Source organism: Erythrolamprus reginae, chromosome 9 (assembly GCF_031021105.1).
Source record: "Erythrolamprus reginae isolate rEryReg1 chromosome 9, rEryReg1.hap1, whole genome shotgun sequence".
In the NCBI taxonomy this organism is placed as follows: Eukaryota; Metazoa; Chordata; class Lepidosauria; order Squamata; family Dipsadidae; genus Erythrolamprus; species Erythrolamprus reginae.
In genome coordinates this window covers 49981317-50008706 of record NC_091958.1, presented here as the reverse complement: position 1 = coordinate 50008706, position 27390 = coordinate 49981317, and the positions used below count along the sequence as shown (strand labels likewise).

At 42.6% G+C, this 27390-nt stretch overlaps 2 protein-coding genes across 2 annotated transcripts in view; both read right to left on the bottom strand.

Moving 5' to 3' along the window:
• Positions 1–252: 252 nt before the first annotated feature.
• LOC139172261 (putative short-chain dehydrogenase/reductase family 42E member 2) lies at positions 253–25854 on the bottom strand. Its single transcript, XM_070761198.1, has 12 exons — positions 25584–25854; positions 20416–20773; positions 16837–16932; positions 15923–15983; positions 14697–14812; positions 12337–12412; positions 11364–11446; positions 9744–9881; positions 8081–8146; positions 4925–4988; positions 2930–3003; positions 253–546 (listed from the first exon to the last, which is right to left on the bottom strand). The coding sequence occupies exons 2-12, from the start codon at positions 20662–20664 to the stop codon at positions 394–396; spliced, it is 1176 nt and encodes a 391-aa protein (XP_070617299.1). The 5' UTR covers positions 20665–20773; positions 25584–25854; the 3' UTR covers positions 253–393.
• Positions 25779–27390, bottom strand: part of VWA3A (von Willebrand factor A domain containing 3A) — a 72251-nt gene continuing 70639 nt past the window's right edge. Inside the window, exon 33 of the mRNA XM_070761192.1 lies at positions 25779–25854. The gene's annotated coding sequence lies outside the window, so the exon portion shown is untranslated. The remainder of the gene's footprint in view (positions 25855–27390) is intronic.

The following is a 27390-nucleotide window of genomic DNA, read 5'->3' as shown; positions in this document are numbered from 1 at the left end:
AGATTTGTCATGAACTGTTTTATTGTGTTGTGAGCCGCCCCGAGTCTACGGAGAGGGGCGGCATACAAATCCAATAAATAATAATAATAATAATAATAATAATAATAATAATAATAATACCCAGGGGTGCTTTGATCCAGGGACTTACCTGCCCAAAATGCGCACAGGTAGCAAATGGTAACTGGAACCCACCCCTGAGCTAATCCTACAAGTCGCTTTAAGGACCAGAAAGAGAAAACGCTAACGACCAGATGACTGCAAGAAATAGCAATCCTTCCAACATTTACTCAGAACAGAAGAAGCTTCCCAGATGAGAAGCGAAACGTTTTCAAGAAGAAACAGTCCGGTTGCCTTTTGGGGGGAAAAAAAACAACTTTGGGACAAGTCTTAATATTAGGGGGAGGGACTTCCTGTGTCTTCATGCACAGATTTCCTTTGCAGATAATCGTCCACCACTTTGGCCAAGGAATATTTCGTCGGATGAAAACCCAGCTGCTTCCTTGCTTTATCTATGGAAAAAGTGTAGGTAACAAGGAGGTGTCCCACCTAGAAAAGGAAACACACAATGACATCAATGTGGCAGCTATTCGGATTCGTGGCAGACCTTGGCAGTGGGCTGCGAGAATCGTCAGAAATATGACTTCCAGGCGGAGGTTTTGAGTAGCTCGGAGAACCAGCAAATACCGCCTCTTGCTGGCCCCTGGAGTGGGGTGGGAATGGGGATTTTGCAATATCCTTCCCCTGGAGTAGGAAAGGAATAGGGATTTTGCAGTATCCTTCCACTTCTATTCTACTAGTTTTTCTCATCATTCCTATCACCCATTTCCTCCCATGTTGACTGCATGACTATAACTTGTTGCTTATATCCTAAGATTTTTATTAATATTGCTTCTTCATTGCTTATTTGACCCCTGTGACAATCATTAAGTGTTGTACCACATGATTCTTGACAAATGTATATTTTATTTTATGTACGCTGAGAGCATATGCACCAAGACAAATTCCTTGTGTGTCCAATCACACTTGGCCAATAAAAATTCTATTCTATTCTATTCTATTCTATTCTATTCTATTCTAGAGTGGAGAGGAAATAGGGATTTTGCAGTATCCTTCCCCTGTCACGTCCCCCACGCCCACAGAACCAGTAGGGAAAATGTTTAGAATTTCATCCTTGCTCTCAGATTAGACCACAAATAGATGTATTCCGCTGATAAAATCTACAAGTAGTCCTCAAATTATGATCAGAATGGAGCCCAACATTTATGTGGCTAAGGATTTGAGACAGTGGTGAATTCAGCCCCATTTGAAGAGGAGAGGAGAGAAGAGAGAATTCAGAATAGAATGGAGAGGAGAGAAGAGAGAATTCAGAATAGAATGGAGAGGAGAGGAGAGGAGAGAAGAGAGAATTCAGAATAGAATGGAGAGGAGAGAAGAGAGAATTCAGAATAGAATGGAGAGGAGAGGAGAGGAGAGAAGAGAGAATTCAGAATAGAATGAAGAGGAGAGGAGAGGAGAGAAGAGAGAATTCAGAATAGAATGAAGAGGAGAGGAGAGGAGAGAAGAGAGAATTCAGAATAGAATGGAGAGGAGAGGAGAGAAGAGAGAATTCAGAATAGAATGAAGAGGAGAGGAGAGGAGAGAAGAGAGAATTCAGAATAGAATGAAGAGGAGAGGAGAGGAGAGAAGAGAGAATTCAGAATAGAATGAAGAGGAGAGGAGAGGAGAGAAGAGAGAATTCAGAATAGAATGGAGAGGAGAGGAGAGAAGAGAGAATTCAGAATAGAATGAAGAGGAGAGGAGAGGAGAGAAGAGAGAATTCAGAATAGAATGAAGAGGAGAGGAGAGGAGAGAAGAGAGAATTCAGAATAGAATGGAGAGGAGAGGAGAGAAGAGAGAATTCAGAATAGAATGGAGAGGAGAGGAGAGAAGAGAGAATTCAGAATAGAATGGAGAGGAGAGAAGAGAGAATTCAGAATAGAATGGAGAGGAGAGGAGAGGAGAGAAGAGAGAATTCAGAATAGAATGGAGAGGAGAGGAGAGAAGAGAGAATTCAGAATAGAATGGAGAGGAGAGGAGAGAAGAGAGAATTCAGAATAGAATGGAGAGGAGAGGAGAGAAGAGAGAATTCAGAATAGAATGAAGAGGAGAGGAGAGGAGAGAAGAGAGAATTCAGAATAGAATGGAGAGGAGAGGAGAGGAGAGAAGAGAGAATTCAGAATAGAATGGAGAGGAGAGGAGAGAAGAGAGAATTCAGAATAGAATGGAGAGGAGAGGAGAGAAGAGAGAATTCAGAATAGAATGGAGAGGAGAGGAGAGGACCAACTCCCATAAAAGTAGACTTACAACCTAGATTCAAAGCTGTGATAGTTGAGTCCCCTCTGCAGTCATGGTTACATGAGCATCCCATTTTACAACCTTGGTTACATACAACCAGGAATGAGCTACTGCCCGGACGGGGGGTGGGGGGAGCGCAGCGGGGTAGCAAAAATGGAGCTCCACCCCAGAACACCCAATTTACACTGAAAGATGTTGAAAGAAAATGCAGGGTGTCCTCCATAAACCACGCCCACAGTGTGGTAGTAAAGATTTTGGTAGCCCTTCACTGCATACAACCATAATGCACAGACTCCCTCCCAGTCGTTCATCAATAATAATAATAATAATAATAATAATAATAATAATAATAATATATTAGATTTGTATGCCGCCCCTCTCCGCAGACTCAAGGAGTACCTGGCATCATCTCTTTTGAATAATTGTTATCCCAAAGTCGGAAGCTCCCTCTTAAAGACAGGTTAACCCACCCTTGAGTTAAGTATCTCAGTTGGAAGAGAGATAGCAGAGATTGTGATCTCTGCTCACATGCCAGTTAGTTCTTTGGTTGCTAGCCTAAGTAGAAAAGCTGTGGGTTGTTTATTGGTTTGTTTACCTCTCTTCTGGTCAGCAACGGTGTAAAGTTAAATATAGGGTTAAGAAGCCAGTAGAGGTATTCCACCAAGGTAACTGTAAGAGAAAGAAGATTTAATACTTAAAGGGTTAGTGTCAGGGTTCCGAAATAGCATCCAAAATTAAATCAGAATCCGAGGCATAATCTACCGCAAACTTTATTTGTTTGTTTGTTTGTTTGTTTGTTTGTTCGTTCATTCGTTCGTTCGTTCGTTCGTTCGTTCGTTCGTTCATTCATTCATTCATTCATTCATTCATTTATTAGATTTGTATGCAATTTATTAGCACAGTCATGATGGCACATCTGTGAGAAACTCGAATCTGAAGTCCCAGGGGTTTCTTCATCCAGTTTAAAGCTCACTCCTTTGTTCCCACACCCACAAGTTCATCACATGGCCCAGTCTGGTTCTGCCAACGTGTCCGGTTCTCCCATCAACTTCCAGCCAGGTGCTCAACAAAGGATAACCTTGAGACTCTAGAAGGAATTTGTTATGGCTACGACTCTACAACCTTTATACAAGGGACCTCTTGTGTTCGTTTAAAGAAATACAGAAAATCACTGATTGGTTAAGACGCGGGTAAATTTTGGTTGCCGCCAAAATTAAACGATTGTCAGTTAAAAAGCCTGCGCGTAAGAAAAAGTATAAATAGGGCAACGGGTTAGCCGTTGCCCTTGTTGGGAGTTGCTATTGAGAAGAACAGTTGGTTGTTATGTTTGCAAATAAAAGATGATTTGAATAACTGTCTGGTTTGGTGCTGCAACCCAACAGGACCAACACAGACTTCAGAGGAGAATCAGAACTGCAGAAAAAACAATTGCTGCCAACCTGCCTTCCATTGAGGACCTGTATACTGCACGAGTCAAAAAGAGGGTGGGGAAAATATTTACTGACCCCTCACATCCTGGACACAAATTGTTTCAACTCCTACCCTCAAAACGTTGATACAGAGCACTGCACACCAAGACAACTAGACACAAGAACAGTTTTTTTCCGAACGCCCTCACTCTACTAAACAAATAATTCCCTCAACACTGTCAGACTTTCTACTAAATCTGCACTTCTATTCTACTATTTTTCTCATCATTCCTTTCACCCATTTCCTCCCATGTTGACTGTATGACTGTAACTTGTTGCTAATATCCTAAGATTTTTATTAATATTGCTTCTTCATTGCTTATTTGACCCCTATGACAATCATTAAGTGCTGTACCACATGATTCTTGACAAATGTATATTTTATTTTATGTACTCTGAGAGCATATGCACCAAGACAAATTCCTTGTGTGTCCAATCACACTTGGCCAATAAAAATTCTATTCTATTCTATTCTATTCTAAACAGAAGTCTCCGGTGCAGTGATTTAACAGGACCCTCCCAAATTCCCACAGCACTAATACATTCTATATTCTAATATGTGGCAGGCCAAAGTCTCCAAATCAAATGATGACTTTGGCCTGAAGGAGACACAAGGGATCTGTGAATCAATCCAAATTTCAGAACGCGTGGGAAAAACCCCAATAGATCTGCCTGTCCTAATTGAGAGGAACTTAGTGCGGGTGCCAATCTTTGAGTCCTGAAAGTAGGAACATCCTCTTCTCCCAGGTGATGAAACATTCCCAAAATTACAATCAATTGGAAATTGCCAAACTGCAAACAAAGCATCAGTCTCTTTAGTGATTGACAGCACATGGTTGCCCCATGGAGGGTAGCACTTGATAGAGCTTTGGGTACCACACGGAAGGCTGGAGAATGTGGCGATGATGTTATCCATGCCATTGTGTCTATGATTTTCAATAATGCAAGATCAGAACGGAATTCTATCTCAAACTAAGGAGAAATTTTCTGACAATTTTCGTACGTCGAGGACTGCCTGTATTGATTTATGTATAAATAAAAGAATCTCAATGAAAATGGAGATTTCCAAGACAAGGTGGACCAAAGGATGCTAAAGCTTCAAAATGAACTATTCTAATTACCTGCGATTTTCAAAACCAACCCAGGCAGAACCAGACTTGGTTTTGGAAGACCCAGCTTTTCATACTGTAAGGGACAGAAAAGAAATATGTTTTATTTTAATAGACATCTTTTCTACGCCATGATGAATTAAACATCAATATATAATAATAATAATAATAATAATAATAATAATAATAATAATAATAATAATAATAATAATAATAATAATAACTGGAACTTGTGCCAGAACTACCATCTACCAGTGGCAAACAACTGGTGGGATCATAAGCCTGAAAAAGTGGTCGAAAATGAGCAAGCAAAACTACTGTGGGACTTCCGACTTCAGACTGACCAAATTCTGAAGCATAACACACCAGACATTGTGATCGTGGAGAAAAAGAAAGTATGGATCATCGACATCGCAATCCCAGGAGACAGCAGAATTGAGGAGAAGCAGCTACAGAAATTAGTGAAATACGAAGATCTAAAAATCGAGCTGCAACGACTCTGGCATAAGCCCGTGAAAGTGGTCCCAGTGGTACTTGGCACGCTGGGCGCAGTGCCAAAGGATCTCAGCAGACATTTGAAAACCATCGGAATTGACAAAATCTCCATCTGTCAATTGCAAAAGGCCGCTTTACTGGGATCGGCAAACATAATTCGCCGCTACATCACGCAGTCCTAGGTGCTTGGGAAGCGCCCGACTGGTGATGAAATACGAAATCCAGCATAGTGATCTCATTTGCTGTGTTGTATTGACATAATAATAATAATAATAATAATAATAATAATAATAATAATAATAATAATTTATTAGATTTGTATGCCGCCCCTCTCCGAAAACTCAGGGCGGCTCACAACAATCACAAACAATGTACAAATCCAATATTTAAAACAATTTTTTTAAACAAAACCCTTATAATAAAATAATCACACAACCCAATCAAACCATACATCAACTAAATAGTTAAGGGAGGTGTCAATTTCCCCATGCCTAGCGGCACAAATGAGTTTTCAACAACTTATGAAAAGGCAAGGAGGGTGGAGGCAATTCTGATCTCCGGGGGGGGGGGGGTTGTTCCAGAGGGCTGGGGCTGCCACAGAGAAGGCCCCACCACATGACATGAGGTTTACCTTAGGACAGTGATAGCGAATCTTTATGGGAAGCTTCCCTGAAGCATCCGGAGGGCAAAACGGCCTTTCCCAAGGTTGAAAATCAGCTGGCCAGCGCACACATGAAGCTGACAAACTCAAACTCAACCCAGACAAGACAGAGTGGCTGTGGGTCTTGCCTCCCAAGGACAATTCCATCTGTCTGTCCATTACCCTGGGGGGAGAATCATTGACCCCCTCAGAGAGGGTCTGCAGCTTGGGCGTCCTCCTCGATCCACAGCTCACATTAGAGAAACACCTTTCAGCTGTGGCGAGGGGGGCGTTTGCCCAGGTTCGCCTGGTGCATCAGTTGCAACCCTATCTGGACCGGGAGTCACTGCTCACAGTCACTCTTGCCCTTATCACCTCGAGGCTCGACTACTGTAACACTCTCTACATGGGGCTACCTTTGAAAAGTGTTTGGAAACTTCAGATCGTGCAGAATGCAGCTGCGAGAGCAATCATGGGCTTCCCTAAATACGCCCATGTCACACCAACACTCCGCAGTCTGCATTGGTTGCCGATCAGTTTCCGGTCACAATTCAAAGTGTTGGTTATGACCTATAAAGCCCTTCATGGCACCGGACCAGATTATCTCAGGGACCGCCTTCTGCCGCACGAATCCCAGCGACCGATTAGGTCCCACAGAGTGGGTCTTCTCCGGGTCCCGTCAACTAAACCAGTGTTTTTCAACCAGTGTGCCGCGGAGAAGGAAGCTCAGGTTCCGGTCTTGCAACTTTTTGCTGAGAGAGAGAGAGTGAGAGAGAGAAAGAAAGCAAGAGAGAGAGAAAGAGAGTGAGAGAGAGACAAAGCAAGAGAGAAAGAAAAGAGAGAGAGAAAGCAAGAGTGAGAGAGAAAGAAAGCAAGAGAGAAAGAAAGCAAGAGAGAGAAAAGGAGAGGGAGAGAGAGAGAGAAATGAGCAAAAAGGGGAGGAAAAAAAGAGAAATGAGAAAATGATTGAGACAGAGAATGAGAGGAAAGAGAGAGAAACCAAAGAGAGAGAAGTGACTCTTGATTTAAAGCATATGATAAAAAGCACCCAAAGAATAAGAGAAAAAAACCCAGCCCTCACCTGCTTTTGGAAATGGTTCAAGTGTGTGTATACACACACACACACAAGGGGGGGGGGGAGACAGGGATGGAAAAAGAGAGGAGAGTGTCTTAGAGTGTCATTTTGGGTCATTTTGGTTGGTGGTGTGCCCCAGAATTTTGTAAATGCAAAAAATGTGCCCCGGCTCAAAAAAGGTTGAAAATCGCTGAACTAAACAATGCCACTTGGCGGGACCCAGGGGAAGAGCCTTCTCTGTGGCGGCCCCGGCCCTCTGGAACCAACTCCCCCCAGAGATTAGAATTGCCCCCACCCTCCTTGCCTTTCGTAAGCTACTTAAAACCCACCTCTGCCGCCAGGCATGGGGGAATTAAGACTTCTTCTCCCCCTAGGCCCTTACAACTGTATACATGGTATGTTTGTTTGTATGTATGTTTGGTTTTTTATATATTAAGGGGTTTTAATTTGCTTTTAGTATTGGATTTTATTGTATATTGTTCATGATTGTTGTTAGCCGCCCCGGGTTTTCGGAGAGGGGCGGCATATAAATCCAATAAAAGTTGAAACTTGAAACTTGAAATCTTTGCGTGCCATAGGTTCACTAACATCTCGGATTGCTTAATTTTATAACATACGGACAGACTGAACCACAGTTTCATTCCACTTTCACCCTCTGCAAGTAATCAACCCATCTCAGAGAATACCAGAGACACCACCGCTCAAACCTGAGCTAGAGTTATTCTCTTCCACGGGAAAATTGGTTGAATCAATAACCACCTGCCTCTTTAATGGCACCAGAAATGCATCGTTAATCTGTTAAGTGGTGGAATGGCAGGAGAACATGGTTGGCGGAGGAAATCGGAGAGTTGAAGTCCACAAGTCTTAAAGTTGACAAGTTGGAGACACCTGCTATACAATAAACCCAAAGACTTGGCTTGCTCTGAAAAGATTTCCCGAAGCAAGAAAAAGTTCTTACCAGAACCGAGGTCCATTTGAAAAAATTGATCTTTTCTCCATCGTGTATAAAATAGGCTTGACCACTCTGGAGAAAGATGAAAAAGAAGGAATGAGAGAAGAAGAAAACGTAAAAAGTCCCTCAGAGTAGGTGCCCTTGTCATTTTGGTCAAAATTGACCCAATGTTTGACTACTGCAATGCTCCCTACTTGGGGCTTACCTTTGAAGAGTGTTCGGAGACTGCAAATAGTGCAAAATGCAACCACGCCAGCTATCGTGGGTCTTCCAAGATCTGCCCACATTTCACCATATTGATTGCCAACTGGTCTCCGGACACAATTCAAAGTGTTGGTTATGACCTATAAATCCATACATGGCTTAGGACCTGATTACCTACGGGACCGTCATCTGCCTCATGTATCCCAGCGACTGGCCGGGCCCCACAGGGTCAGCCTTCTCCAGGTAATATCGTCTGGCAGGGCCTAGGGGAAGAGCCTTCTCTGTGGTGGCTCCAGCCCTTTGGAATCAACTTGCTCCAGAGATTTGTACTGGCCTCACTCTCCTGGCCTTCCGGAAGACTTTAAAAACTCACTTCTGTTGGCAGGCCTGGGGCCATTGAACTTTATTATCTAGCCCTGGACTTTAGTATGACTGTGGTGTGAGTCAGTAGGGATGTATGTTTTTAAATTTGGGGTTTTTTAGATTGTTTTAAATATTGGGCTTCTAAACTGGTTTTTGTATATTTTTTTCCATCTCTGTCTTGTTTTTTATTGATTTCTTTAAATAAATATTTTTATTTGGATTTTCAAAAATTTTACAAACATAAGAACAAAAAACAGTAAAATCAACACACACTCACAAAACACATGACAGTATTGTTTGCAATTCACTAATATTCACTTCTTTGACATCAGTGTAATATTTTTATAATTGTTTATATAAATATACAGTTTACATATGCGTAGATAAATATGTTTCATTTTTTCTTAATATCACAATTATAAATTCACAATTACAATTATTGGTGTCCGGTCACAATTCAATGTGTTGGTCATGACCTTTAAAGCCCTACATGGCATTGGGCCAGAATACATCCGGAACTGCCTTCTACCGCACGAATCCCAGTGGCCAATAAGGTCCCACAGAGTTGGCCTTCTCCGGGTCCCGTCGACCAAACAATGTCATTTGGTGGGCCCCAGGGGAAGAGCCTTCTCTGTGGCGGCCCCGGCCCTCTGGAATGAACTCCCCCCAGAGATTAGAACGGCCCCCACCCTCCTTGTCTTTCGCAAATTACTCAAAACCCACCTTTATCGCCAGGCATGGGGAAGTTAAGATATTCCTTTCCCCTAGGCCATTACAAGATATGCATGGTATGTTTGTGTGTATGTTTGGTTTTTATAATAAGGGTTTTTAGTTCTTTTATTAATTGGATTGTTACATGCTGTTTTTATCATTGTTGTTAGCCGCCCCGAGTCTGCGGAGAGGGGCGGCATCCAATAAATAAATAAATAAATAAATTATGTGACATCTCATCACAATTTTATTGTTGATAAGTTTGCATTTTGTATTTTTATATGTTGTGAGCTGCACTGGGTCCTCGGAAAAGAGCGGCATATAAGTCCAATAAACACACAACAAACCAACAAATAATCAAGCAAAGAAAAGGTCGGAATGGACTACTCACAGCAATGAAATTTCTCTCTGCTGTTAGAGCTCTTCTGGCAAGGAGGTAGGCGTCGATTAAATTAGAAACATGAGTCCAATTCATCCATGTCCCCGTAGTATCAAAGGTGAAGTACAGTAAATAGTTCTGAATAATGTTCTACAGAAAAGACATTGGGAAAAAAGTCATCCGATATTTCAGCGCGGGATGAAGTGCAACCAGAACTTTTTATTTTATTTTATTTATTATTTATATTTGTATATGCCGCCCCTCTACGCAGACTCGGGGCGGCTAACAACAATGATAAAAACAGCATGTAACAATCCAATTAATAAAACAACTAAAAACCCTGTGTCCAGTTCTAGAGACCTCACCTAAAAAAAGATATTGACAAAATTGAACGGGTCCAAAGACGGGCTACAAGAATGGTGGAAGGTCTTAAGCATAAAACGTGCACCAGTGTGCCTTTCGTCCCCTGTCCATTTGTCTCTCCTTATCTCATATATCATATATCTTTTCTCCCTTTCATATATCTTCTCCTCTACTTTTATATCTTTTCTTTATATATAATACTTCACGTCTATCCTCTTCAATATGTATTGTGTATTGGACAAAATAAATAAATAAAAATAATAAAACAAGACGGAGACAAGGCGGAGTGGCTGTAGGTTTTGCCTCCCAAGGACAATTCTATCTGTCCGTCCACTACCCTGGGGGGGAATTATTGACCCCCTCAGAGAGGGTCCGCAACTTGGGCGTCCTCCTCAATCCACAGCTCACATTAGAGAAACACCTTTCAGCTGTGGCGAGGGGGACGTTTGTCCAGGTTCGCCTGGTACGCCAGTTGCGGCCCTATTTGGACCGGGAGTCATTACTCACAGTCACTCATGCCCTCATCACCTCGAGGCTCGACTACTGTAACGCTCTCTACATGGGGCTACCCTTGAAAAGTGTTCGGAAACTTTAGATCGTGCAGAATGCAGCTGCGAGAGCAATCATGGGCTTCTCTAAGTATGCCCATATTACTCCAACACTCCGCAGTCTGCATTGGTTGCCGATCAGTTTCCGGTCACAATTCAAAGTGTTGCTTATGACCTATAAAGCCCTTCATGGCACCGGACCAGAATACCTCCGGGACCGCCTTCTGCCGCACGAATCCCAGCGACCGGTTAGGTCCCACAGAGTCGGCCTTCTTTGGGTCCCATCGACTAAACAATGTCGCCTGGCGGGACCCAGGGGAAGAGCCTTCTCTGTGGTGGCTCCGACCCTCTGGAACCAGCTCCCCCCTGAGATTAGGATTGCCTCCACCCTCCCTGCCTTTCGTAAACTCCTTAAAACCCACCTATGCCGTCAGGCATGGGGGAACTAAAACATCTCCCCTTTGCCCATGTTGTTTTGCTGTTTGATTGATTGTGTGCTTGTTTTTTTATATATATTGGGATTGTTTTATGAATTTCTTAACTTAAAATTGTAATTGGATTGGTGGGCATTGGATTTGTCACTATGTACTGTTTTTTACTATTGTTGTGAGCCGCCCCGAGTCTGCGGAGAGGGGCGGCATATAAATCCAATAAATCTAAATCTAAATCTAAATCTAAAAATAAATAGAAATTATGTGCAAAAAAGAAAAGCAACACTTACAATGAAGCGGGGAATGTTTTTGTCGTCTCCTGGACCGTAGATTCCAGACGGGCGAAGGGCACACGTTTGGAGCGTCTCTCCTCCTACACAATAAAGCATAATCATTCCATGGAATTTCTGCTGGAATAAAACCTCAGGGGAAAAAAGGCTCATTGAGGAAGTACAAAACACAATTTCGGTTTCATGAAATTTTTTCCCATCCAATTTCAACCCACATCATCTTTGTTTAGCGACTGCCTCGTTTAGCGACTGTTCCTAGTTATGCCAGTGATAGAAACATAGAAACATAGAAGTCTGACGGCAGAAAAAGACCTCATGGTCCATCTAGTCTGCCCTTATACTATTTTCTGTATTTTATCTTACAATGGATATATGTTTATCCCAGGCATGTTTAAATTCAGTTACTGTGGATTTATCTACCACGTCTGCTGGAAGTTTGTTCCAAGGATCTACTACTCTTTCAGTCAAATAATATTTTCTCATGTTGCTTTTGATCTTTCCCCCAACTAACCTCAGATTGTGTCCCTTTGTTCTTGTGTTCACTTTCCTATTAAAAACACTTCCCTCCTGGACCTTATTTAACCCTTTAATATATTTAAATGTTTTGATCATGTCCCCCCTTTTCCTTCTGTCCTCCAGACTATACAGATTGAGTTCATGAAGTCTTTCCTGATACGTTTTATGCTTAAGACCTTCCACCCTTTTTGTAGCCCATCTTTGGACCCGTTCAATTTTGTCAATATCTTTTTGTAGGTGAGGTCTCCAGAACTGAACACAGTATTCCAAATGGGGTCTCACCAGCATTCTATATAGCGGGATCATAATCTCCCTCTTCCTGCTTGTTATACCTCTAGCTATGCAGCCAAGCATCCTACTTGATGAAAATTCACTTGTACTAATGTTATTCCTTAAACGATTTTCAAGGTTCCCTCAGGTTGGGAAAAGAAAGGAAGGAAAATTGGTCTGAACCTACCATGAAGTGAGGCTCCATTGGCAGCTAGGATCATCTGTTCTGCGATTGCTTTGGATTTAGAATAATCGTCAGTTTGCTAACAGAGAGAGAGAGAACACTTTTATTTATATTTATGTCTAGGTCTATGTTTAGATTATGATGATTATTGTTCTGTCGGGCTCTCTGGTAGACTCCTCCCAAAAATTCACAGGTACAAATTTCAGACACACACACACGTTTGAAAATTCAAAACAATGTTGTTTATAATGAAAATTCACTTAACCTAAGCCCTCTTTTGGTATACCCAAGAGCACTGGTCTCCAAACAAACTGGTAATTTGTACAAGTCCCTTATCAGTTCTGAGATACTTAGCTTGCAGCTGTGAGGCAATTCACAGTCCTTCTTCTTTCACAAAGTGAAACACACTTTGCTCTGGTTTAGTTTCAAAGCCGGGAAAATCAGGTCAAAGTCAGTAAAGCAGGCACGAAACACAACGATCAGATAATCCTCCACAATGGCCAAACCCAGAGCATGCTATTTATAGCAGCCTCACTAATGACCACAGCCCCACCGAACCACAGGTGGCCTCATTTTCTTTTATAATAATCTCTCAGTTGTTGTTGCCTATGCATCGCTCTCCGCACGCATGGCTGTATCATTAATTCTTGTTCTGAATCCAAGGAGGAGCTAGATAATTGATCTCCTTCTAAGCTGTCTGCCACACTCTCCTCCTCCCTGTCACTCATGTCTTCTTGGTCAGAGGAGCCTCCTTGGGGCAGGAGCTTGGCTTGTTGTGTTTCGTGACTGCTTTACTGACTTTGACCTTTTGGGTGCTGAGTATCACAGAACTGATAAGGGACTTGTACAAATTACCAGTTTGTTTGGAGACGAGTGCTCTTTGCTATACCAAAAGAGGGCTTGGTTTAACTGAATTTTCATTATAAAGAACATTGTTTTGAATTTTCAAACGTGGGTGTGTCTGAAATTTGTACCTGTGAATTTTTGGGAGGAGTCTACCAGAGAGCCCGACAGAACAGGTATTTGCCAAACTAATTCCGTGACATGACCGGCAGGTTGCAATCTGTTTGGGTGAACTGGTCCAAATTGGGGGGAACCCACCTCTGACTGGGGGGTATCTCCAGTTGGACAGTGTCACCCCCAATGTGATGGACAGGGGGATACTGAGGCAGGATACTGAGCACAACTTTCTTTCATTTGTGGAAAGCCGGAAGCTTTCAGATTCAGGTTTCCCCAGATGTGCCAATATGAAAATCTAATAAAATTTATTTATTTATTTATTTATTTATTAATCAGATTTGTATGCTGCCCCTCTCCACAGACTCAGGGCGGCTCACAGCAATAATATGACAATGTAAACAAATCTAATATTTAAGTTAATTTAAAACCCCAATTTAGAAACCAATCTTACATACTGACATACCATGCATAAATTTTATAAGCCTAGGAGGAGGGAAAGTCTCAATTCCCCCATGCCTGACGACAGAGGTGGGTTTTAAGGAGCTTACGAAAGGCAAGGAGGGTGGGGGCAACTCTGATATCTGGGGGGAGTTGGTTCCAAAGGGTCAGGGCCACCACAGAGAAGGCTCTTCCCCTGGGTCCCACCAAACGACATTGTTTAGTTGACGGGACCCGGAGAAGGCCAACTCTGTGGGACCTAACTGGTCGCTGGGATTCGTGCGGCAGAAGGCGGTCCCGGAGATATTCTGGTCCGGTGCCATGAAGGGCTTTATAGGTCATAACCAACACTTTGAATTGTGACTGGAAACTGATCGGCAACCAATGCAGACTGCGGAGTGTTGGTGTAACATGGGCATTTTTGGGAAAGCCCATAATTGCTCTCGCAGCTGCATTCTGCACGATCTGAAGTTTCCGAACACTCTTCAAAGGTAGCGCCATGTAGAGAGCATTACAGTAGTCGAGCCTCGAGGTGATGAGGGCATGAGTGACTGTGAGCAGTGACTCCCGGTCCAAATAGGGCCGCAACTGGTGCACCAGGCGAACCTGGGCAAACGCCCCCCTCGCCACAGCTGAAAGATGGTTCTCTAATGTGAGCTGTGGATCGAGGAGGACGCCCAAGTTGCGGACCCTCTCTGAGGGGGTTAGTGATTGGTAGTTAGTGGTTAGTAAAATGAGATTTTATTAGAGGAAATAAATTCTGAGGAAACTCAAGCCTTGGAGTTTTATTTCGTTGGGGGGGTTAATTGGCACCCCGACGGAAGACCTGAAAATCTATTTCTGAGGGTGGTAGGGAAGGAAAGTAAAATCATTTCTCTATTGTTCGGTTCAAAAGAGATGAAATTAGATAAACTGAGGTTAAAATACAAACTTTCCTACGTCCAATAGGTTTCTCACCCAAATACCTTTTCCAGTGGAAAGTACGGCAAAGTTTCATCTCCGTCTTCAACCAGATCCCCTCCAAATACAACAATCACCGAACTGCCGTAGATCAATTTGGAAATGTTTCTTGCTTTGCAAACTGCAGAGAAAGAATACGTTACACCAGAAACATAGAAACATAGAAGACTGACGGCAGAAAAAGACCTCATGGTCCATCTAGTCTGCCCTTATACTATTTTCTGTATTTTATCTTACAATGGATCTATGTTTATCCCAGGCATGTTTAAATTCAGTTACTGTGGGTTTATCTACCACGTCTGCTGGAAGTTTGTTCCAAGCATCTACTACTCTTTCAGTAAAATAATATTTTCTCATGTTGCTTTTGATCTTTCCCCCAACTAACTTCAGATTGTGTCCCCTTGTTCTTGTGTTCACTTTCCTATTAAAAACACTTCCCTCCTGGACCTTATTTAACCCTTTAATATATTTAAATGTTTCGATCATGTCCCCCCTTTTCCTTCTGTCCTCCAGACTATACAGATGGAGTTCATGAAGTCTTTCCTGATACGTTTTATGCTTAAGACCTTCCACCATTCTTGTAGCCCGTCTTTGGACCCGTTCAATTTTGTCAATATCTTTTTGTAGGTGAGGTCTCCAGAACTGAACACAGTATTCCAAATGTGGTCTCACCAGCATTCTATATAGTGGGATCATAATCTCCCTCTTCCTGCTTGTTATACCTCTAGCTATGCAGCCAAGCATCCTACTTGCTTTCCCTACCGCCTGACTGCACTGTTCACCCATTTTGAGACTGTCAGAAATCACTACCCCTAAATCCTTTTCTTTTGAAGTATTTGCCAACACTGAACTGCCAATACAATACTCAGATTGAGGATTCCTTTTCCCCAAGTGCATTATTTTACATTTGGAAACATTAAACTGCAGTTTCCATTGCTTAGACCATTTATCTAGTAAAGCTAAATCATTTACCATATTACAGATGCCTCCAGGAATATCAACCCTATTGCACACTTTAGAGTCATCGTTGCTCAACCTTTGCAATTTGAAGATTTGTGAACTTTAGCTCCCAGATTGGGTGCGTTTGGGTGCGCGTCAGGGACGCACAGCTACACGCGCATCCTAAAAATCACTACTGGAAGGTAACACCTTACTGTTCCTGTAGCAGGCCATCACTGAATACATCCCATTATGTTATCAGCATAAATGAGAAAAACGAACTGAAGCCTACCATCAATGACAACTTTGGTTCCTCCCACGTTGACGGAGTCAATCTCTTTTATCTTTTGGAGCTTAGAAGCAGTAGGATGGAAGGGGGAAAAAAATCAGAGTGATTACATTTAGGTCCCATTCGATTTTGCAACTGCAGTGGCACCTCTACCTAAGAACGCCTCTACTTAATAACTTTTCTAGACAAGAACCGGGTGGTCAAGATTTTTTTGCCTCTTCTCAAGAACCATTTTCCACTTACAAACCTGAGCCTGCAAAACTGTAATTGGAAAAGGCAGGGAGAAGCCTCCATGGGGCCTCTCTAGGAATCTCCTGGGAGGAAACAGGGAGGAAAAGGAGGGGAGAAGCCTCTGGGGACCCTCTCTAGGAATCTCCTGGGAGGAAACAGGGAGGAAAAGGCGGGGAGAAGCCTCTGGGGGCCCTCTCTAGGAATCTCCTGGGAGGAAACAGGGCGGAAAAGGAGGGGAGAAGCCTCTGGGGGCCCTCTCTAGGAATCTCCTGGGAGGAAACAGGGCAGAAAAGGCAGGGAGAAGCCTCTGGGAGGCCTCTTTAGGAATCTCCTGGGAGGAAACAGGGCAGAAAAGGCAGGGAGAAGCCTCTGGGAGGCCTCTTTAGGAATCTCCTGGGAGGAAACAGGGCAGAAAAGGCAGGGAGAAGCCTCTGGGAGGCCTCTTTAGGAATCTCCTGGGAGGAAACAGGAGGGGAGAAACTTCCGGTGGGGGCCTCTTTAGGAATCTTCTGGGAGGAAACAATTTTTTCTACTTAAGAACCAGGTCACAGAACGAATTAAGTTCGTAAGTAGAGGCACCACTGTATTTGGTGTAGAAGACAGACCAACATTTCCACTCTTACTCTCCAAAAAATAAGGCACTTATACTTACTTGTGAGTAGCCAATAACTGTATTATCCACTTACTTGCTCCCCTCCAGACAGGCCAAAGCTCGCCAGATGAAAAACGGTGTCAATTCCCTTGCTAGCTTGGAAGACTTTGTCATAATCCCGCACATCAGCCTGTCAAATGTTTGGGAAATAAAGAATTGCACATGAAAAGAAGAAGCATTGTTGATTGCATTGCCATTTGCTGGCTAAGCCTGGCAGTCTTGCAAGATTTTTACAACCAAGATGCTGAAAGTATTGGATTAGTAATGAGGGTACAGGGAGTCAGTCCTAGCCTTGCGACTATTAGTTTGATGACCATTCAAAGTTATGACGGTGCTGAAAAAAGGCACTTATGGCCGCCTAAAAAGGTTAAGTTTATGAACAAAGTTTGTTAATCTGAGATGTTTTGTTACTCGTACATGTAACTTCATTGGTCAAAAGAAAAAAAAATCACTTAGCCAGAAAATCCTTTGAATGTACTAACTCATTCCAACTGCAGAGATATCTCCTCCAAAATGTATTGCAATTTGTAAATGAAGACTCAATTATCCCGGCCAAAAGATTAAAATATGCAATATATTTTGGAGAGAAACCAAAATACAGTGATCCCTCGATTTTCGCGGGGGTTGCGTTCCCAGACTGCCCGCGAAAGTCGAATTTCCGCGAAGTAGAGATGCGGAAGTAAAAACACCATTTTTGGCTATGGACAGCCAAAAACTACCCCCGTGCACCCTTTTCCAAGGCCGCGCAAGGAGCCGGGCTTGAAGTTGGGGGCGGGGAGCGACGAAAGTACGGAGGCCGCCAAAGACTGTTTTGAATGTCGGCTGCTCCCCCAGCACCTCCGGCCCCCTCGCCACTACCCCCCACCTGCCCGATCCGCCCCTGTCACCAGCTTTCTTGGGGCACGGGTCCTCCTGCAGCAGCGCTGGCGGCTACGGCTTCTTGTCCTCCTCATTTGGCCGCTAGCCGCTCTGAGCGCGAGAATGCCCACCCCGCCCCTCTCGCAGTCCCTTAGCTGAGAGCGCTTTCGTCCCAGCTGTCAGCGAGGAGGCTGCAGGAGAGGCGGGGCAGGCGTTCTCACAGAGAGAGAGCAACAGAGCGAGATAGAAAGGAGAGTGGGAGAAAGAGAGAGAGAGCAAGAGGGAGGGAGAGTGGAAGGTAGAGAGAGAGAGAAATGATAGAAAAAAGGGGAGAAAAAAAAAGAAATGAGAAAATGATTGAAGCAGAGAATGACAGGAAAGAGAGAGAAAGAGAGAGAGAAGTGACTCTTGGTGATGATGTATGACGTCATCGGGTGGGAAAAACCGTGGTATAGAAAAAAAACGCAGAGTATTTTTTAATTAATATTTTTTGAAAAACCGTGGTATAGTCGTTTCGCGAAGTTTGAACCCACGAAAATCGAGCGATCACTGTATATGCAGTTGATGTGGCAAGAGTTAGTTCATTCCAACAATTCTCTGACTCTGCGTAACTCATTTTTTGGGGGGATATTTGGAACTGAACAAAAGTTACTTGGATGAGTATGAAACGTCCCAGCTTCACAAATGTTGTTAGTTGCCATGATTTAACATTTTCAAATACCTTATGCCTGGATTATTGACTCTTCATTTATATATCATTACTGTGGACGAGTAACACAGTATGTCCATGGTTGCAGGCTGAACCATCAAGTGTCTGGCAACTGACTTGTCTTTGCGACTGTTGTAGCCTCTCCCATCAGTTTGCCATCACTGACCTAGGTGAATCTTCATTGATTGAAGACGGACAGGCCATGGAGGGAAGGCTGGGATGAGGGAAAACATTTTGCATCTATTTCATGTTGGAAATTCAGTTCTAGATTGACTTTAGTGCAACCACCAAGGACAATCCCACCTGTCCGTCCATTACCCTGGGGGGGGAGTCACTAACCCCCTCAGAGAGGGTCCGCAACTTGGGCGTCCTCCTCGATCCACAGATCACATTAGAGAAACATCTTTCAGCTGTGTCGAGGGGGGCGTTTGCCCAGGTTCGCCTGGTGCACCAGTTGCGGCCCTATCTGGACCGGGAGTCACTGCTCACAGTCACTCATGCGCTCATCACCTCGAGGTTCGACTACTGTAATGCTCTCTACATGGCGCTACCTTTGAAGAGTGTTCGGAAACTCCAGATCTTGCAGAATGCAGCTGCGAGAGCAATCATGGGCTTCCCAAGATATGCCCATGTTACACCAACACTCCGCAGTCTGCATTGGTTGCCGATCAGTTTCCGGTCACAATTCAAAGTGTTGGTCATCACCTATAAAGCCCTTCATGGCACCGGACCAGGGTATCTACGAGACAACCTTCTGCTGCATGAATCCCAGCGACCGGTTAGGTCCCACAGTATTGGCCTTCTCCGGGTCCCGTCAACAAAACAATGTCGTTTGGCGGGGCCCAGGGGAAAAGCCTTCTCTGTGGCGGCCCCGGCCCTCTGGAACCAACTCCCCCCGGAGATTAGAATTGCCCCCACCCTCCTTGCCTTTTGTAAGCTCCTTAAAACCTACCTCTGCCGTCAGGCATAGGGGAACTGAGATATTCTTCCCCCCAGGGCCTTTACAGTTTATGCATGCTATGTTTGTTTGTAGGGATGTTTGGTTTTACAATAAGGTTTTTTTTAGTTGTTTTAGTATTGGATTTATATGATGTTCTTTATTACTGTTGTTAGCCGCCCCGAGTCTACGGTGAGGGGCGGCATACAAATCCAATAAACAAACAAACAAATAAATAAATAAACCACCATCTTTTAGAAAATTTATAATTTATCACTTAAAAACATAAGAACATAAGAAGAGCCATGCTGAACCGGGCCAAAGCCCGTTGAGTCCAGCACTCTGTGTCCCACAATGGCCCACCAATTGTCCATGAGGATCTTGAGCAGAAAGAGAAGGCAAGACCCTCCCTTTCCCTTGAACCCCCAACAAATGGTCCCCAAGGGAATCCTGCCTGCCTCAACCAACATAGAGGCGGCACTTGGACATCCGTTTAAATAACCACCGATACCCTTGGCATCCATGAATCTGTCTAATCCTGCCATGAAGCCCTCCAGGCTGACAGCTGTCAAGACCTCTTCTGGAAGTGAATCCCATAAACCAAGGACCCTCTGAGTGAAGAAATATTTCCCCTGATTTGTCCTCACTTTCTTACCTATGAGCTTTGGGGGTGGGGGGTGGGCTCGTCCTAGTATTATGTGATAGAGAAAAGAATTTTTCTCTATCCACCTTTTCTATCCCGTGCATGATTTTATACACTTCAATCAAGTCACCTCTTCAACGCCGTCTTTCAAGGCTGAAGAGACCAAGACTTTGCAACCTGGTTTATGGAGAGGGGCAGCATACAAATCCAATCAATCAATCAATCAATCAATCAATCAATCAATAAAGGAGGCGCTCCAATTCCTAACTTGACTTCCATGGAGTCGAAGGTCTTTATTTCCTAAGAGCTCAGAGTGGGCAGCCAAACTTTTTACTGCCACTGTGGGTGTGGCTTATTTTGTGGGTGTGGCTTGATGGTCATGTGACTGGGTAGGAGTGGCTTGCCAGCCATTTTGATCAGGTGGGAGTGGCCTGATACCCAATCGTCAAACTGATCTCCATCCTACCTGGAAGAAGACTGCTCCCTTGGGGAGCTCCCATTTAGGTTGACGTCTATCCAGCAAAACCACACCAATGCCTTCCTGGATAAGAGCACAAGTCAGGTGGAATCCACAATATCCGGCACCACCGGTGACCATTGCCTTCAGACCTAAGGATCCCATCTGCCTGGGAATTCTCCAATCAGATGGCTCGTCCCCGGGGATCGTTTTTTCACCGGATTTTCTATGGAGGATGTCCTCACGCCGACAAAGCATGGCTGGAAATCTTCTGTTTGGATTGTTAAAGGGAGCTTTGTGAAGCAGAGCTTACAAGCTGGATTACAAGCCGTCGCAAATGGATTGTGGGTGGATCTCCGAAAGGCTTCTTGCATAAAATGAAAGAAACGAAAGCCAATGGTTAACCTCATGGTTTGTGAGGTGCTTTGCAATATTTTATTTATTATTTGTTCTGTCGAGCTCTCTGGTAGAATCCTCCCGAAAATTCACAAATACAAATGTCAGACACACACACGTTTGAAAATTCAAAACAATGTTCTTTATACTGAAAATCCAAATGAACTAAGCACTCTTTCTGTATAGCAAAGAGCACTCATCTCCAAACAAAGTGGTAATTTGTACAAGTCATAGAAACATAGAAACATAGAAGTCTGACGGCAGAAAAAGACCTCCTGGTCCATCCAGTCTGCCCTTATACTATTTTCTGTATTTTATCTTAGGATGGATATATGTTTATCCCAGGCATGTTTAAATTCAGTTACTGTGGATTTATCTACCACGTCTGCTGGAAGTTTGTTCCAAGGATCTACTACTCTTTCAGTAAAATAATATTTTCTCATGTTGCTTTTGATCTTTTCCCCAACTAACTTCAGATTGTGTCCCCTTGTTCTTGTGTTCACTTTCCTATTAAAAACACTTCCCTCCTGGACCTTATTTAACCCTTTAATATATTTAAATGTTTCGATCATGTCCCCACTTTTCCTTCTGTCCTCCAGACTATACAGATTGAGTTCATGAAGTCTTTCCTGATACGTTTTATGCTTAAGACCTTCCACCATTCTTGTAGCCCGTCTTTGGACCCGTTCAATTTTGTCAATATCTTTTTGTAGGTGAGGTCTCCAGAACTGAACATAGTATTCCAAATGTGGTCTCACCAGCATTCTATATAGCGGGATCATAATCTCTTATCAGTCCCTTATCAGTTCTGAGATACTTAGCTTGCAGCTGTGAGGCAATTCACAGTCATTCTTCTTTTACAAAGTGAAACACATTTTGCTCTGGTTTACTTTCAAAGCGGGGGAAAATCAGCACACAAAGGTCGAAGTCAGTAAAGCAGGCACGAAACACAACGATCAGATAATCCTCCACAATGGCCAAACCCACAGGCTGCTATTTATAGCAGCCTCACTAATGACCACAGCCCCACCCAACCACAGGTGGCCTCATTTTCTTTGATAATAATCTCTCAGTTGTTGCTGCCTATGCATCGCTCTCCGCATGCGTGGCTGTATCATTAACTCTTGTTCTGAATCCAAGGAGGAGCTAGATAATTGATCTCCTTCTGAGCTGTCTGCCCCACTCTCCTCCTCCCTGTCACTCATGTCCTCTTGGTCAGAGGAGCCTTCATTAGCAGATTCCACCGGGGGCAAAACAGGCCTGCAGCATGTGGATGTCTCCCCCACATCCACAGTCCTTGGGGCAGGAGCTGGGCCAGAGCTAACCACAACACTATCTATTTTATTTATTTATTTTGTCAAGTACGTATTGGTAGTATAAAAAATATAACAATGCTTATATACATGTGTCAAGCGAACCAAATAGCATCCTAAAAATAAATCAAACAAGGTTAGATTTATTAACAATGCCTAAAACACCTAAAACACGATCTAAGTATTGCCCACAAGATCATATGCTGCAACGTTCTACCTGTCAATGACTATTTTAGCTTCAATCGCAACAACACAAGAGCACGCAACAGATTCAAACTTAATATTAACCGCTCCAAACTTGACTGTAAAAAATATGACTTCAGCAACCGAATTGTCGAAGCGTGGAACTCATTACCCGACTCAGCAGTGTCAACCCCTAACCCCCAACATTTTTCCCTTACACTATCCACGATTGACCTCTCCAGGTTCCTTAGAGGTCAGTAAGGGGCGTACATAAGTGCACCAGTGTGCCTTCCGTCCCCTGTCCAATTGTCTCTCCTTATCTCATTTATCTTTTCTTCCTTTCAAATATATTCACCTATACTTTTATATCTTTTCTTCTATTCTTTTCTTTACTTATATTATTACATATCTTTCTCTGTAATGTCTATTATGTATTGGACAAAATATAAATAAACAAATAAGCAAACAAACAAACAATCAAATAAATAAATAAGCTCCAGAAAGGAAAGGGGGAGGGGATCTGCCCATTTGTTTCTTTTTACTTTAATTTTTTTTAAAATTTAAAACAAAACAGACATATAAAAATACACAAACATACACTTATAAGTTTATAAGTGGATAGATAAAAATAAAAATATGAATGCTATGAGAAATGTATGAACATATATTAAAATGATTTTATATTTTTTCTTTTTTATTAACTCAATTTTATATTATTATAAGGTTTGAACAAAATTCTTCTTTTCACTTAGATTCATATGTTGACTTAATGAATTAAGAATATATTCTTTTTCTGTATTAAAAATTAACTTCTAAGATGAGAGGGGCAATTGTAACCCCTACTATGTGTTAAATGTTTGTACGTTTGTGTGTGAATTTTATGAAAAGCAATACAGTATTTTAAAAAACAAAAAAACAACCACACAAACAAAAAGGAAAAATACACATATCCGGAATGGTTTACATCCCGATTTTCATCAGAAGCACATACGATGTTTGTATATGTTTTTACATCAAATTGAAAACATTTTAGTCTATGTTCACTGTAAATACTGAACATTTTAAGAAAGAAAAAATGAAAAAGAAAAGAAAAATGTTAGAGAAGGAGAACTTGAAAGAGAATTTTTTAAAAAAGACTTCAAAAAAAGCGAGGATAACTAGTTTTCAATTTTGAGAAAAGAGATAAACATATTAATTATTAATCTTTTAAACCTTGCATTCTACTTCACTTATTTCTTTCTTTGTTTAAACCAATTATAGAATTTATCCCAAACTCTATAATAATCCATTTCTTCTTTCCCATCTAATTTTTTGATTAGCCTATCCATTTCGGCACATTCCCAAAAAAATTTTAATAATCATTTCTTCTTTTTTGGAATGTCCTCACTTTTCCGTAGTTGAGCGTATGTTATTGAGCCCATTTAGTTCTTTTTACATTACAATGTGGAGTTCTTGCTCTGTCTATCAAAACGTTACAATGGGCTCCTAAGAGTTTTATAGCTGGTAAAAAGTGAAATGACCGGTCTGCCATATTAGTATAGGATAACATTTAGACTTATATACCACTTCATAATGCTTTTACAGCCCTCTCTAAGCAGTTTACAGAATCAGCATATTATTGCCCCCAACAATCTGGGTTCTCATTTGACCCACCTCGGAAGGATGGAAGGCTGAGTCGACCTTGAACCGGTGGTGAGATTTAAACTGCTGAACTACAGCTAACAGTTAGTTAAAGTAGCCTGCAGTGTTGCACCTAACTACTATGCCACCCTGGATCATTAAGGCCTGGCGTATAAACCATCTGCTTAATTGTGACTTAATTTTTTTTTTTTAAGTCTAGAGACCAGTCTCAAAATGGGTGAGCAGTGTGGTCGGGCGGTAGGAAAAGCAAGTAGGATGCTTGGCTGCATAGCTAGCGGTATAACAAGCAGGAAGAGGGAGATTGTGATCCCGCTATATAGAGTGCTGGTGAGACCACATTTGGAATACTGTGTTCAGTTCTGGAGACCTCACTTACAAAAAGATATTGACAAAATTGAACGGGTCCAAAGACGGGCTACAAGAATGGTGGAAGGTCTTAAGCATAAAACTTATCAGGAAAGACTTCATGAACTCAATCTGTATAGTCTGGAGGACAGAAGGGAAAAGGGGGGACATGATCGAAACATTTAAATATGTCAAAGGGTTAAATAAGGTTCAGGAGGGAAGTGTTTTTAATAGGAAAGTGAACACAAGAACAAGGGGACACAATCTGAAGTTAGTTGGGGGAAAGATCAAAAGCAACGTGAGAAAATATTATTTTACTGAAAGAGTAGTAGATCCTTGGAACAAACTTCCAGCAGACGTGGTTGGCAAATCCACAGTCACTGAATTTAAACATGCCTGGGATAAACATATATCCATCCAAACATATATTACATCGTCTTCCTCGGGAATATCTCTTCCCTTCCAGTTCTGTGCAAATACTATTCTAGCTGCTGTTAAAATTATGAGTGATTAAAAAATATATATCCTTTTTAAATTTTTGGTTCGTTAGGCCCAATAAAAAAAATTCTGGTGTTTTCTTGATATCTTGTAGAGCAGTGTTTTTCAACCAGTGTGCCGCGGCACACTAGTGTGCCGCGAGACATGGTCAGGTGTGCCGCGAAGCTCAGAGAGAGAAAGAAAGCAAGAGAGAGAGAAAGAAAAAGAGAAAGAAAGCAAGAGAGAGAGAGAAAGCAAGCAAGAGAAAGAGCGAGCGAGCAAGAAAGAGAACAAGAGAGAGAGAAAGAAAGCAAGAGAGAGAGAAAGAGAACAAGAAAAAGAAAGGAAGAGAGAGAGAAAGAGAGAAAGCAAGCAAAAGAGAGAGAGAAAGAGAAGGAGGGAAGGAGAGAGAGAGAAAGACATAGAGGGAGGTAGGGAGGGAGAGAGAAAGAGAGCAAAAAAGAGAGGAAGGAAGAGAAAGAAAGAGGGATGGAGAGAGAGAGAAAGAAAGAGGAAGGGAGAGAAAGAGGGAGGGAGAAAGAAATAGAGCGAAAGGAAGAGAGAGAGAGAGAATTTTTTTGTCCAAACTTTTTTTTTAGCCCCCCCCTCCCCGCTAAATGTGCCCCAGGGTTTCGTAAATGTAAAAAATGTGCCGCAGCTCAAAAAAGGTTGAAAATCACTGTTGTAGAGTAATTTCTTTTATCCATGACCATATGACCTTGCCTGCTCCAACCTCGCTACCTCAGGTTTCTGGACCTGTTTGTGCATCCTCGGTGGCATGCATTCAAAATGTGTAAGAATTGCTTAATCATAAATCATTACCTTAAATCAGCCTATTGCTGGCACCTTCAACGATCCAGTAGGCAAAGCGAGATGCTGTGTTTCCCTTGTTGTAGATTCGTGGGACTGATTTTCCAAATGGCCGAGGACTTAAAGAGAATCTCTGGGAAAAGCTCTTATCTTTTATAGTTGTACCTTTTGAGGGTAAAGGTTTGATTGATCCGGAGCCAAAGTAGTGGTTAGCATTTCAACACTTATCCTGGATGTTTTATGACATTCCGATTATGTACGTCGTGTGTAGTAAACGTATGTCCTGGATAACAATCATTATGAGTAAGGCAGAGGAATTAATAATTATTATTTATTGGATTTGTATGCCACCCCTCTCCGTAGACTCGGGGTGGCTAACAACAATAATAAACACAACATGTACAATCCAATAATAAAAAACAACTAAAAACCCCTATTATAAAACCAAACATACATACAAACATACCATGCATAACTTGTAATGGCTGAGGGGGAAGAACTATCTCAACTCCCCCATGCCTGGCGGTATAAATGAGTCTAGAATAGTTTACGAAAGACAGGGAGGGTGGGGGCAGTTCTAATCTCCGGGGGGAGTTGGTTCCAGAGGGCTGGGGCCGCCACAGAGAAGGCTCTTCCTTCTCTGTGGCGGCCCCAAACGACATTGTTTAGTTGACGGGACCCGGAGAAGGCCAACTCTGGGACCTTATCAGTCACTGGACTTCATGCGGTAGCAGGCGGTTCCGGAGGTAATCTGGTCCATTGCCATGTAGGGCTTTAAAGGTCATGACCAACACTTTGAATTGTGACCGGAAACTGATCGGCAGCCAAGGCAAGCCATGGAGTGTTGAAGAAACGTGGGCGAATCTTGGAAGCCCCACGATGGTTCTCGCGGCTGCATTTTGCAAGATCTGAAGTTTCCGAACACTTTTCAAAGGTAGCTCCATGTAGAGAGTGTTGCAGTAATTGAACCTTGAGGTGATGAGGGCATGAGTGACTGTGAGCAGTGACTCCCTGCCCAAATAGGGCCGCAACTGGTGCACCAAGAATTGCCGAAACAAGCAAGGAACGTTGGGCAGACTGACCCAAATCTTGTAATTTTTCCAAAGCTGTGATGGTGTATCGGTGGTTCTGTGTTAGCAAAAACTTCAGAAGAGAAGGATTGAGGGGTAGTGATTTCCAACAGTCACTAAATGAATGAACAGTGCGGTCAGGCGGTAGGGAAAGTGAGTAGGATGCTTGGCTGCATAGCTAGAGGTATAACAAAGCAGGAAGAGGGAGATTGTGATCCCCCTTTATAGAGCACTGGTGAGACCCCATTAGTAATACTGTGTTCAGTTCTGGAGGCCTCACCTACAAAAAGATATGGATCAAATTGAACGGGCTACAAGAATGGTGGAAGGTCTTAAGCACAAAACGTATCAGGAAAGACTTCATGAACTCAACCTGTATAGTCTGGAGGACAGAAGGAAAAGGGGGGACATGATTGAAACATTTAAATATGTTAAAGGGTTAAATAGGTTCAGGAGGGAAGTGTTTTTAATAGGAAAATGAACCCAAGAACAAGGGGACACAATCTGAGGTTAGTTGGGGGAAAGATCAGAAGCAATGTGAGAAAATATTATTTTAGTGAAAGAGTCGTAGATGCTTGGAACAAACGTCCAGCAGACGTGGTTGGTAAATCCACAGTAACTGAATTTAAACATGCTTGGGATAAACAAATATCCATCCTAAGATAAAATACAGGAAATAGTATAAGGGCAGACTAGATGGACCATGAGGTCTTTTTCTGCCGTCAATCTTCTATGTTTCCATGGCTTGT

What these genes read in the sequence shown, in the direction of transcription:
- LOC139172261 (XM_070761198.1), bottom strand. Translation starts at nt 20,664, where the DNA reads ATGCTTTGTCGGCGTGAGGACATCCTCCATAGAAAATCCGGTGAAAAA. An exon ending in CGTACTTTCCACTGGAAAAG is followed by an intron (nt 12,413 to 14,696) that starts GTATTTGGGTGA and finishes TCTCTCTGTTAG; the next exon opens with CAAACTGACGATTATTCTAA. An exon ending in CGTTGCTGACCAGAAGAGAG is followed by an intron (nt 547 to 2,929) that starts GTAAACAAACCA and finishes TTCCTTTTCTAG; the next exon opens with GTGGGACACCTCCTTGTTAC.